At 51.2% G+C, this 12,460-nt stretch overlaps 1 protein-coding gene across 1 annotated transcript; it reads right to left on the bottom strand.

Annotated features, from left to right (window-relative positions):
* Nucleotides 1-8,964: 8,964 nt before the first annotated feature.
* Nucleotides 8,965-10,559, bottom strand: PV06_04741 (uncharacterized protein; the record flags this gene model as incomplete). Its single annotated transcript, XM_016405670.1, has 5 exons — nucleotides 8,965-9,027; nucleotides 9,088-9,361; nucleotides 9,430-9,746; nucleotides 9,872-10,429; nucleotides 10,527-10,559. The coding sequence occupies 5 exons, from the start codon at nucleotides 10,557-10,559 to the stop codon at nucleotides 8,965-8,967; spliced, it is 1,245 nt and encodes a 414-aa protein (XP_016263876.1).
* Nucleotides 10,560-12,460: the final 1,901 nt, after the last annotated feature.

The following is a 12,460-nucleotide window of genomic DNA, read 5'->3' as shown; positions in this document are numbered from 1 at the left end:
TTTCATCCTTGATTTCTCCATTCCCTATTCGCCGTATGAGTTTCACCTGTTTGCGTGGACCTCGCTGTGACCACTTTCTATCCCACGTTGTTGATATACCAGTACACTGGTGGCTGAATCCGAGTTATGCTCCAGCCCCAAGTACCGCACCGAGAGCGACGATGCTCGTGAGCATGTTCAAGCTACCAGTCTTGGAAGCTTGTCTTACACAGTTAGGGACTCTTCTTGAAGAGACTCGGCCTAGGACCAGCAATCGTAGAGACTCATCGTAGTACCACTACCACTACGAACGCTCTGGAGAAACCCGTGCCAGCAGAACGCATACTGCCCCGACTCTTCGGGCCCCACGCCAGGATTGAACTTCCACCTCTGTCTTACTAGGACATATTTTAAAGTCTCCGCCGATATGTGTATAAACCAGATTGGCGATTAGACCTCTCCCCACGAATTCCCCCAAACACAAGTGAACTATTTCACGTTCCGAACATCCGGAAGGGTAGGTGCAGAGTATTGTCTGGCAGACGTAGGGTCACGATTGAGAAACGTCAAGTCCGGCTATACGGCAAGACTGGTGTGTGCAATACGCATACCGCTTCTCTTTTTATTCAATGGCTTCCCGTCGGCACTCATGGGGTTTAACCGCAAGGGATAGTCCGAGAGATCCCAGTACTGTATCAATCCTACTATCTGTACTCCGTACTGCGAATCCCATTATTCTAGGCATAGTGTACGCTTTCTCCAATTATTGGGGGAATACTGATACTTACTCCTCACAGAGTACAGTATGCCACAAAAAGAACATTTCCGAACGTTGTATCATTGAAATGATCCTGTTAATGAATGCATTTTGATGGTGTGAAGACGGAAAACCCTGGGGGTTTATCCGGAGCTATATCAGAAAACAAAGAAAAGAACCGTGTCTTGCAAGGTGGGCAGAAACAGACCCGCATTGCACTGGACGATGGTCAATCTGTCCCCAACATCAAACGGTCAACGTGGGAAAGACATTTATTTGTTGGAGCAAAAGATGCAGTTCCAGATTCGTGCCCCGATGGGCATACGGAGTAATAAGAATGAACTAATCATTCTCATGATCTCAGATCATGGGGCGACAATGCAGGTCTGCCATGTGGCTGAATACATGGAGCACAACTGGGTCAACTCGGATATCTGACAGAAACTGCGATGCACTGGATCTCGCTGGGCGGCAAGAACCGTGGAGCTGGCGTACGGCAAAACTCCGACTTCAAGAGTACGATGTAGACATTGCCAGACACTTGCTTGAGGATTGATCGGGAGACATCACACCTCCCGGTGAAATTAAGATCTGATGAATCCGACGGACGTCCTGTTTGGCTTTTGCTAGACTACATGGCTAGAGGCACGGTTTACTAGGCTCTGTGCATGATGTCGGTGGCCTCGTTCAAGGCCTTCAGGCTGTGAGATGAGGCGTTTTGTGTTGAACCTTCAGGAGGGATCTCAAAGCCTCTGAAACCATAACCAAATTTGATTTCCTTGGCCCTCGTACTCCCTGTACCACAGCCCGAGTGCCAACTTCATCATGCTTGACTTTATAGCATCGAGGCCGGAGGAGCCAACAATCCGGTGAATGCCAGACGAATCTTAGTCTTCCTGAGTGCCCATGGAAACTAGAGTATCCTCGCACAGGTCCCTAGTGACCCTCATTACTTGGCCGATTTTTTCCTACTAGTCTCGATATAGGCTACCTTCTGAAGTTCAAGCATGAGTATGGTATGTTAGATGAGAGAAGGGATAACACCCCTCTTTGTTCGAATGAATTCCTGCGTGCATGTAGGTGCTTGACCCATTTCAAGGCTTTAAAGGTGGTCACTGGGAAGGCTTCACTAGGCCATCTAGGGGCCGTAACCCTAATAAAGCCTTCGGACCCCTGGAGAGTGGCGCCCATTCGTCGCCGAATTACCCCAATTATCCGCGTTGTTGTACGGAGTACGGGAGTACCCCCTCTTCATATATCCCTGTAAAAAAAAGAGTTTCTCCAAAATCAACACGCTCATTCCACTGTAGAGGCCTCGAGGCGCATTGGTTACGAACTTGGACGAGAGCCTCAGGCCACTGCGTGTTTGAGATGATACGTTGATCGGCGTGTATACAAGCCCCAATCCGACAAACCTCGGCCCCTCTATATCCTTGACATTCTACCACGAGTCGACCACATTGCGACAAAATACGAACAGAACCCACACCCGTATCAAATCCCAGTCAAGACCCAGCATCAAATGGCCGGCTCGACGGATTGCGAAGTGCTCGTCGTGGGTGCAGGCCCAGTCGGGCTTCTCACCACCCTCCTCCTCGCCAGGGAAGGGGTCGACGTGACCCTGATCGAGTCCTTACCAGACGTCGACGAGTCTCCTCGAGCCATGACATATGGCCCGGCGGCGGTCATCGAACTTGAGAGAGCCGGTGTCGCCGCTGAAGCACGTGCGGTCGGTATGGAGAAATCAGACTACGACTTCCGCCTCAGGTGGATCACCATCGACAACAGATTGATTGCGGAATTCCAGCCAGAGGATAGAATACCGGGGTCCTTTGACACGGTCATCTGCGGACAGTATCAACTGGCCAAGATCTTGAAAAGCCACGTGGAAAAGTGCCAGGGGGCAAAGGTCAGTTCGAGTCGAGATATGAGATCTCGAGTTCCCCCAGGCACCTTCCACTGACCCTCTCCTCTAGATGCTTTTCGACCATAAACTCGCCGAGATCAAGGAGACGTCGGAATCTATAATCGCGACGGTCGAAACGCCCGGAGGCAAGAAGGAAATATCAGCAAAGTACTTGGCTGCCTGCGACGGTGGGCGGTCGACAGTCCGGAAACTCCTGGACCTCACGTACGACGGCTTCACCCTCCCACAATGGCTGGTAGCCTGTAATGTCCGTTACCCTTTCAAGGACCACGGCTTCGCACGGAGCCAGTTCGTCGTCCACCCGGACCACTTTTGTCTGATCGCCAAAATCGACCCTACGGGACTATGGCGAGTCTCGTACGCCGAAAAGGACGAGCTGACGAGGGAAGAAGTCTTGGCCAACGTACACGACAAGTTCGAGGCTCTTTTCCCCGGTCCTAAACCGTTGAAGAAGGATTCGTACCAGATTGAAATGGTCAGCCCTTATCGAATTCACCAACGTTCTGCACCTTCGTATCGGAAAGGAAGATCTCTTTTGGCCGGTGACGCGGCACACGCGTGCGCACCGTTTGGAGGTAAGCACGAGAATAAAAACCCCCCCAAAACCCAAAATCATGACCCGAAAGGGGACATGGAGGTTGTGACGATCATTCTGACAGGGGCGTCTGGACAGGTATGGGTTTGACCACGGGTATCTGCGACGCTGCTGGCCTCGCAGATTCTCTCGTCGGCGTGCTTCGAAGAGGATGTGACGATTCCTTATTGACCAAATACGCCGACGTCCGAAGAGAAAAGTACCACGATGTCACTCACAAAGTCAGCTATAACAACACCTGCCTGTTGAGAGACACCGACCCAGAGAAGGCTTCGGAGGTGGAATTCTTCAAGACTTTGAACAGTTCCCCCGAGGCGAGAAGAAAGATGTTGATGAATGCTTATACACTTGGGTGAGTTGGAAGAAGCGAAGAACTAGTTCCCAGGCACATATCCCCTTGGGGATCATTCGTATTTGGCTGACGTTCTCGATTTCTCCTTGCAGACACGATTTCAAACAATACTGGCCCACGACGGGACAGACCCCCTCGAAAGGGAGCTCAAAAACACCGAATGTGGATGCTAAACCTGTACCTCCTGTTGCTACTACGACATTGGGTATCTAGATTTTGTGTGCGTGTTTTTTACTCCTCCTTGTTCCAAAGGAGGCTGTTTGTTTCAGGGCCAAAGTATACATTGATTGCATGACATTATCAGTAGACCTATTCTATTCCACGTACAAAGGTTACATGAAGAAAATCTGTCTAAAAGTCCACCAAGGCAATACATGTGTAGATATATATCATTCACCGAGTGTGCAACGCTGGTACAGTACCTACTGTTATGGTAAAGTAGCTGTGCAGAATCACTCATCTTTCACCCTCCAACTTCATCAGATTGAGCTCCTTTCGTTTTTAAACACAGTGTGTCCCCCCCAATCCTTGTACCTCCCCATCTCCCGCCTTCCCGTACTACAGTGCTCCCTTATACGGTACAGATCTTCAATACAAATCGAGTTCCTCCGTACTCGCATAAATGGATTACTTCTTATGTACAGTGTGTAATAAGTACAAGATAATGGACCACACCCTCAGGGCACCAACTTTTGCTCGTTGGGCGACAAGGAACCCCTTTGGGTTTGTATACCGTAAGGGGTAACCGAGTTTTGGGATGTTTGAAGTCAATGACCCACGCGTTTCGTTTCCATCTATTAGGCCTTGGGCTTGTTGGTTCGAGTCGTTTTTTTTGGGCCACATGGCTCTCGGGGGCATTACTCGTTCATAGCTACCTAGGTATTGTCGCTGTACATACTGTACGTTCCCGGCCGTACCACACGCGGACGTGAACCACCACCAGCACGGACTCACCACTTCAAAACAAGTCAAGCTCCAAGAAAGCTCTACTCGGACAGGGACTTTGTGGCAAAATTACCCCAATATGATTGAATCTTTCCTTGTAAAAATAATAATGAATCTATTGTTGTGGACAGACTTGCTAGTCATGCTTATGTAGGGTAAGTAGTAACTTGATATGCGTCACATGGTATCCAATCTCATGAATTCGAGGGCAATCGTAAATCTACTCATTCTCTCAACACACAAGAAATGTCCATGCTGATGTTGGCCCGCCCCGAAAAGAAACCCCAAAAAGCGTGCATGCAGTGAGTTGCAAACTTTGATCAACACTTGAAGGGTGTAAGACTTTCAAAGGGTAGCGTGTCAAATTTCGAAAGAGACCATCCCAATATTTGATGCCAATGAACAAGTGCCCGTGATCTGTAATCCGTACTTCGGTACGATCACCAAGCATAACGGAAGTTGTTGTTTTGAAGGTCCGTCTCGTCGGTAAAGGCGTGACCAGGAGCCTGAGGACCGTACTTCTCGTCCCTGCTCTTGTTGCGGACATGGTAGATGTACCGCAGGACCTGGGCGGCGACGATATTGTAGGCCTGGCAGATGAGAATGCCCAAGAACCCGGACTTGTAGTTGTCCTTGGCGTTCATGATGAGGGGGCTCATGATGGAAGAGGCGCAGAAGGCAATAAAGATGCAACTGTTCAGGGTCGACTTCTTGGTGTGTCCCGCGATGTTGGCCGCGGCCAGGGCGAGCACCTGCACGGGGGTCCCCGTGTAGCAGTTGTTGAGGTAGTAACCCAGCAGGACGACGCCGACCAGGTGACGAGGGACGGCGTAGAGGATGGCGGTACCCGCGATGGATACGGTGGTCAGGACACTGATGACGGTGGTGCGCCACTTGTTGGTCTTGAGCACGATGAGCATGGGCAGGACACCGCACAGGATACCGAAGAAGCCAGCAGGGATCTGGAGGCAGATGGACTGGAGGTTGTTGAACCCGAGGTTCTTGATGATGATGCTGGCGAACAGGCCGACGATCGAGTTGGACACGCAGGCGCAGAACATGAGCGTGATGAGCATCAACGCCGCCGGGTCACGGACGATTTCGAAAATCTGGCTGGGCTTGATGTGTTGGTCGACCAGGCCGCTGTTGTTGTCCCGGACCCGCTCGAGCGCGACGAAGCGCTCTCGTTCGGTCAAGAATTTGGCCCTCTTCGGGTCGTCCGGCATGAGCCACAGGACGACGAGCGACCAGAAGAGGGTCAAGAGACCGGCGAAGAGGAAAATGTTTTGCCACCCGTCGAGGGAGCCGTGGATCGAGCCAAAACCGTAGTTGATGATGGGTCCGATCATGGAAGCCGCACCGTTGGAAGCGGTGAACCAGATACCGATACGCAGAGCACTTTCGGCTTGTGTGTACCACTGGCTGGAAGCGATGACGAAGGCAGGACCAACACCAGACTGTACCAGAACCCCAGGTCAGTAAAAAGGCCAACGAGAAAACAGAGGTTGAAACCCAAAGGCTCTAGACGTCACAACTCACCTCGAGGAAACCAAGGAAGAAACGCTGAGCAAAGTAACCGGAGAAATCCTTGCAGGCAATAGTACTGTTGGGTTGAGTTAGCGACTGCAGTCAGGGCATAAATATCCTCGAACGGTACAACTTACAGGAGTTCAACGATACCCCAGAAGAAGACAATGGCCGCACAGACTTTGCCAGGACGATACTTCTGAGCCAGGAAGGTAATGGGATAGACACCCAAGATATAACCGCAATAGAACGCCATGCCGACTACATTAATAGTTAGATCATCGTGAACTGCGAAACACGGCGTCGCGACCACTTGAATACTGACCATAAGAGTATCTTTCCGTGTTGCTAACCGTCGTTGCGCCAATCTTGGTGACCTTGACGAGGTCGAGGTCTTGAAGGATACCAAAGAGGGCAGCTTGATTGAGAGCCGTTTTGTCTGTGGAAAGAAAAAACAACCGTCAGTACTCCAGCCCCTTTTGACGAGCAAAAGCACAAGACATACCATAGAACTGTAGGCCGTATGTACCCACCATGATGGGCATGAGACGCCAATCGATCTTGCGACGTACGGCTCGAAGTTCTTCTGGAGTAGGAGCAGGCTGTCCATCGATGCCATCGGCATGTTCGACCTTATTACCGTCATCCTTGAGGTCGCTCATGGCGGTGGAAAAGTCTTCCTTGTCTGTATCCATATTTTTTTTACTCTGCGGAAAAAGGACGTGCCTGGGGGTTGTTGTTTATGGATTCGAGAAATCGATCAAAACCGAAAAGACGACCTACCTTGCCTCTAATATAAGCGATGGATGTTTGGAAACCAACTAGCTAGAGTCTTCTGTCTTTTTTCTGATCCACTGGTCACCGTGGGACCTGTGTGCTTGGACTTCGCGGCGCAAAAGGGGTCCCCGGCTAAACCCCTAACAACAGGGTACTCCGTACAACGTACTGTGCAGTTGAATGGATATGACGCATGGGGAAGCGGAGACAGTCATATGGCCTCGAACCAAACCTCGCGGGCCTTGAGTTGCATAGCCTGGGTCCGATAGTTGCCCAAGGCACCTCACTAGGACTTGGGAAGCGGGATACAATACACGGGAAGTTGGATCCAGCGTCTGGTTGGTATAAGCGACGTGCCGGCGTACGAATGCCCAGCATTATCTCCGTAGGTGTGGTATCATTCCCCAACCAATGCCCCAAAAGCCGTCGCTAAAGATCACTAAGCCCTTTCTCCAAAATCCCCAGGTCCAGGTATCGGATAATGCTGGATTGCGTGGGTAGCCCTGGGGAGTTCCCGGTGCTGCTTAGGTGGTTAATGCCCTTCCCAAGCCCCGGCCCCCGTTGTTCGCTTGAGTACTCACCAAACTTCCCAGCAATTAGGTACCTAATTACAGGGCCCTGGCAAGCCGAGAAAAAACAGTCACCGGAAGACAATCATTATTTTCCCTGTTAGTCAACCATGTCTCGACCTCAACTTCATACTAGCGTCTATCCTGCCATTGCCCCCGAGACCATAGGTCAGGCGAACAAGGGACAGGTGGCCGTGGTCACGGGTGCTGCACGTGGTGAGTTTCTGTCCCAAACATGACCCCTGTACCTGGTCTTTGTGACCCTCTAGCGCAAAGAGGTCACACAGACCTTGGTATACTCCTTGGTTGTATGTCCCCATGAAGCATTTCCTAATGTGACCTTGTAGGTATTGGAGCTGCAATCGCAGAGGCATTGGCAAAATCTGGAGCAGATGTTGCCCTCTTGGATTTGGACGAAGAACGTCAGGCCGAAACAAAAGCAGCATGTGAGAAGCATGGTGTACGGGCTCGACCCTATGCCTGCAACGTGTTGGATCTCAAGTCTTGTGAACGCACCTTTGCTAGCATTCAAGAGGACCTGGGTCCTGTGGAGTGAGTTGTGATCTACGTCGACATTCTTCATGCCTACTGATTGACCTTGTCCAGTATCTTGGTAAACAACGTCGGTGCCAATGCACGTCGTCCTTTCTGTATGGAAACTTTTGAATCCTTCTGGAGCGGTGTCGAGATGAATTTAAAACCAGTATGTCCTTCCTCGTCATGACAACATCGAAAGAGTCGCGTCCCCTCTCTTCTGAACATTGCTAATCTTTCACTCAAGGCCATGGCATGTATTTTCCAGGTGCTGCCTGGTATGAGACAACGTCGTCGAGGATGTATCATCAACATCGCTTCTCGAGCAGGTACCGTCCCCATGCCTTTTGGAGGCGCGTACTGCACCGGCAAGGGCGCCATCATTCGAGCAGTGTCGTGTATACAAAAGGAGCTGGAAATGGATGGATTCGGCGACAACATCCACGTTTATGCTCTGCATCCAGGTGCCACACTGAGTCAACCTTCACGTAAGTATCCTTTTGACGTGTTTTTACTTCCCAAGTCAGTCGTCTGATTGAATATAGTGTCGTTCCACCCAGACGTCGCAGAAGCATACCCTCAAGAGGCTGCGAAATGGGCTCAATTCCACAAGCTGTTCAAGTGTCCACCGGCCCAGTGTGCTCAGACATGCGCCTTCCTAGCCGCTGGTCGAGGAAAGGCGCTGAGGGGTAAATACTTTGATTGTGAACAAGATATTGGCACAGTCGTCGCGGCGGGTGAAGAGGGTCTGAAGGGATTGTACGAGTTGAAGGTCGACTTCTTAGGTGGCTTGCCCAATGACGGTGGCACTGCTGTCGCAGTTATCGAACACGAGAATAAATGATTCGAATGATAGAAACAGGCTTTAAACTACCTTCCTTGTACCCAAATAAGCACTGCGTGATGCCCTTCCCTACCTGCCGACTTCACTCGCTCTCCTTCCAAACCTGTAGACTACAACTCCCCAAAAAGAGGCCCTGCTTCACATCTTCTAAATGTGGTTTAAACCGACACATTAGGGACAGTATAATCCTGTGTGAAGTCGCGCAGTATCATGTTTCCACTCTGATGAACACAGTAAGTAAGTCTCATGAGAAATCACTTTCTTTTTGGGGCCGAACTTACCAGCTGTATTTGTGCAGCGATCTCGGGATTTTTCTCAGACTCCTTGAGTTTCTGAAGAACAGTGTCATTCTCCAAAGCCTTGTCTGGGTTCTGACCGTTGAGACGGCGAAGGTTGTCGCTAGAGACGACATCAATGAATTTATGCCACATATCACGTCTCACTTCGTCGTATTTATCCAGTATCGAGTCATCCGCTTGGCCCGTGTGGATTCCCATCAAGCAGTCGAAGAGACTGTCGACATCGGCCAATCCACCTGTCAAGCCGAGTCCGCCGCTGTGAACGTTGGGTCAGCAAGTTTTACCCATCCAAAAAGATAAAAAGGCCACAGGGTCGCGTCGTACAAGGGATTACATAAATGTGCGGCATCTGCAGCGAGGAGGAACCTTCCCACTCTCATCTTCTCGGCGCACCGTTGGTGGATCTTGTAAGGGCTGATGTTGGTAATCTTGTATTGGTCTGGTTTCGGATGTCCGGGGAGCATGGTTTCATACTTCCACGGCTGACGCTCGAGATATTCTTCTCGAGTGAGCCCGGGTACTTCTCCGTAAGAGACCCTCCAGAGTCCGTCTGTGCTGATCCTGGAAGCCATGAACCAGTGTTCCGGATGGATGATGAAGTTTGCATCGTCCCAGCCAAATTGATGAAAGTCGTAATATACCTAACAACCAGGATAAGGGTCAGTCAACGTCAATGAGCATTGCGGCGTTCAGCGTGCTCGTTGTAGCAGTGAGTGCTCGCTTCAATACGACCCATCGGTCAGGAAGATGAGGGGAGGGCACTTACGTTGGTCGCCACGATCTGTTCATCCCACGTCCTGCCAGGGAAGTTCATGTCACCCTGCGAGGCGCGGCGAACCTTGCTGTTGGCACCGTCGCACCCAACAATGTAATCGGCTTCCACCCTCTTTTTGCCGTCTGCGGTTTCGACATCGACCCAGGCGGTTTTGTCATCCTGCCCGACGTCCACGACGTTGTGAGACCACTTGATTTTGACCGACGGGATCGACTCGAGGTGTCGAACCACGATCGTGCTGACTTGGTTCAGTGGCAACGCCACCATTCTTTGAGGGCTCTCCTCCGGAATGGAGTTGAGGTCCAACGCCGCCAAGAGTTCTCCATCTGGTTTCCTCCAGGTGATGCGGTCCGAGATGACACCCCTCGCTCGGATCTCGTCCAGCACACCGGCACGTTGTAGGACGTGGGTGGCTGGGGAATTGTAATGGGTCGCTCTAGGTTGTTCGTCCAGTTTCGTAGACGCGTCCAAGACGTCCACGGAGATCCCTTTCTGCCCCAAAAGCAAAGCGAGGATCAATCCAGAAGGACCTGCTCCCACGATGACAATCTTCAACACAACAAAGGGGTGTCAGTTTTCTTTTTTTCTCTCTCTCTCCAGTCATTCCATGTGCCACAATTGAAGCATCTATAATACCAAAACGTACCTTTTGTATCTTTGAAGTTTTTGTTTCAGTCATCTTGGATATGGACAACAAATGTTGACAGATCAACTGGTCAAGTACTTATTTTATATTGAAAAAACAAAAACAAAAAAGATGTCGGGGCGGATTCCTTCTTCTCCTGTCGTGGTTCCGGAGAGTTACACGTAGATTTGCTAGAACAAGCCCCTACGAGAACAGGCCTTGTACAAATGATTTATTTGTACAACCTGATATTGACTTTCGGATTCACCCAATATTTTTCTTTACCCCCCATGACCTGGACCAGAGTCGTGTCAGTCCACTCGACCTTCGGATATCTACCTAGGTAGAAGCCGAAAACCGAGACTGGGGGAAGAAGAAGAACCCCACTCTGGACCATACTCTTTTGGGAAGTTTCCCCAGGGTTCTCAGGGACGGACGCACGAGGTCGACTGGGGGTTTCTCCATGACCAACAACCTCGTACAGTTAGTTACCAAGACATGAACACAGCCTCGTCGGGGAAAAAAGTGTCGTTGCAATAATCAGGACAGACTCGGCATATTTTAGTTATTGGTTTTTTTTTGGGCGTACGATCTCGTTTCTAGCAAATTCGTCGTGCACAATTCGTATTGGTTCACTATGTATTCGAACATTTTCACCGTCTCATTCGGATAGAGAAACCTCATCTGATAGATATCTGCATACAGCACATGGACTATACGCTTTTCTTTTTGTCGAGTTCAATCCTGCCCCTCTGGCACAAAGACACCATTTTCCTTGTCGACGATCAGTCTTACCCTGTGCAGGTCGTCCTTGACGATCCGGTCCGCGTCGGCCAGGTAATCTTCGATCCTCTTCGAGGCGTCCAGGTACCTCCCGGACATGAAATCCAACTGTCCACTCGCCAAGACCGTCACCAAACCGGCCGGCATCTGAGGCGTGTGGAAGCCCTTGGACTCCAAGGCCCTGACCGCTATCTCGGCCGACTTCTGCTCTCCGGGCAAGTGCCTGGTGACGTAGCTCCGGTCCTTGATCTTGCCCTCGGCGGCGTCCTTGAAGTCCGAAAAGAACCTCGTCTGGATGGTGCCGGGGTGGAAACAAAACGCCTTGACCCCCGCGTCCTTGTTCTCGTTGTGGACGATCTCGACCAGCCGGACCTGCCCCAGTTTCCCGACCACGTACCCTCCCATCCCCTGGGACGCGTGGGCGCCGTTGCTGGAGGTGATGATGATCCGGCCCCCGTCCTGCTCCCTCATCGACGGCAGCACGGCCCTCACGAAATTGAACGACCCTTGCATGGACACGGCCAGGGTCTCCCACCAGACCCCGGGGTCGGACTCGTGGGTCGCCAGCCACTGAGGAGGTCGTCCGGCGTTGAAGAACATGACGTCGATCTTGCCGAACTCTTCGGTCGTCGCCCGGACGAACTCGTCCACCGCGGAGTAGTCCATGACGTTGAACCCGGCGGTCCTGACTTTGAGGTCCGGGTTGATTTTCTTGCACAGTGCCGCAGTCTCTTCGACCTCGTCGAGCTCGAGGGCCATGAGACTGAGTGATCGTGCTTGGGTGTGCGCGAAAAACTCCGAAGTGGCCCGACCGACACCTCGCCCGGCACCGGCGATCAAGACGTTCTTGTCCTTCAGACGGGCGCCGAGGTCCTTGTTTCGACGCGGGTCACCAATAAATGCGCAATCCAGCTGGTCGCCCAGAGAGGCATTGATCTTGACTGTTTGATCGGGGGCCATGTTGTTGTCCTTGTTGTCGTCAATTTGGACTTTTTGGTTGTACGCTCCACACAGAAACCAATATTACTAGTATCGAGACTGGACCGCCGTCAAAGTAATGGAGGTCGTTGTGTTGTTTCGAGATATAGCACGACAATGGAAACCGCCCGGCTTCGTAGGTGAAAGGGTTTCCCTATTTGGTCGGTCAAACCCCACCCGGATTCGGCACAACA

This window comes from Exophiala oligosperma (genome assembly GCF_000835515.1).
Source record: "Exophiala oligosperma strain CBS 72588 unplaced genomic scaffold supercont1.4, whole genome shotgun sequence".
Taxonomy (NCBI): Eukaryota; Fungi; Ascomycota; class Eurotiomycetes; order Chaetothyriales; family Herpotrichiellaceae; genus Exophiala; species Exophiala oligosperma.
The sequence above is the reverse complement of the archived record's forward strand: the minus strand, read 5'-3'. Positions and strand labels throughout refer to the sequence as shown.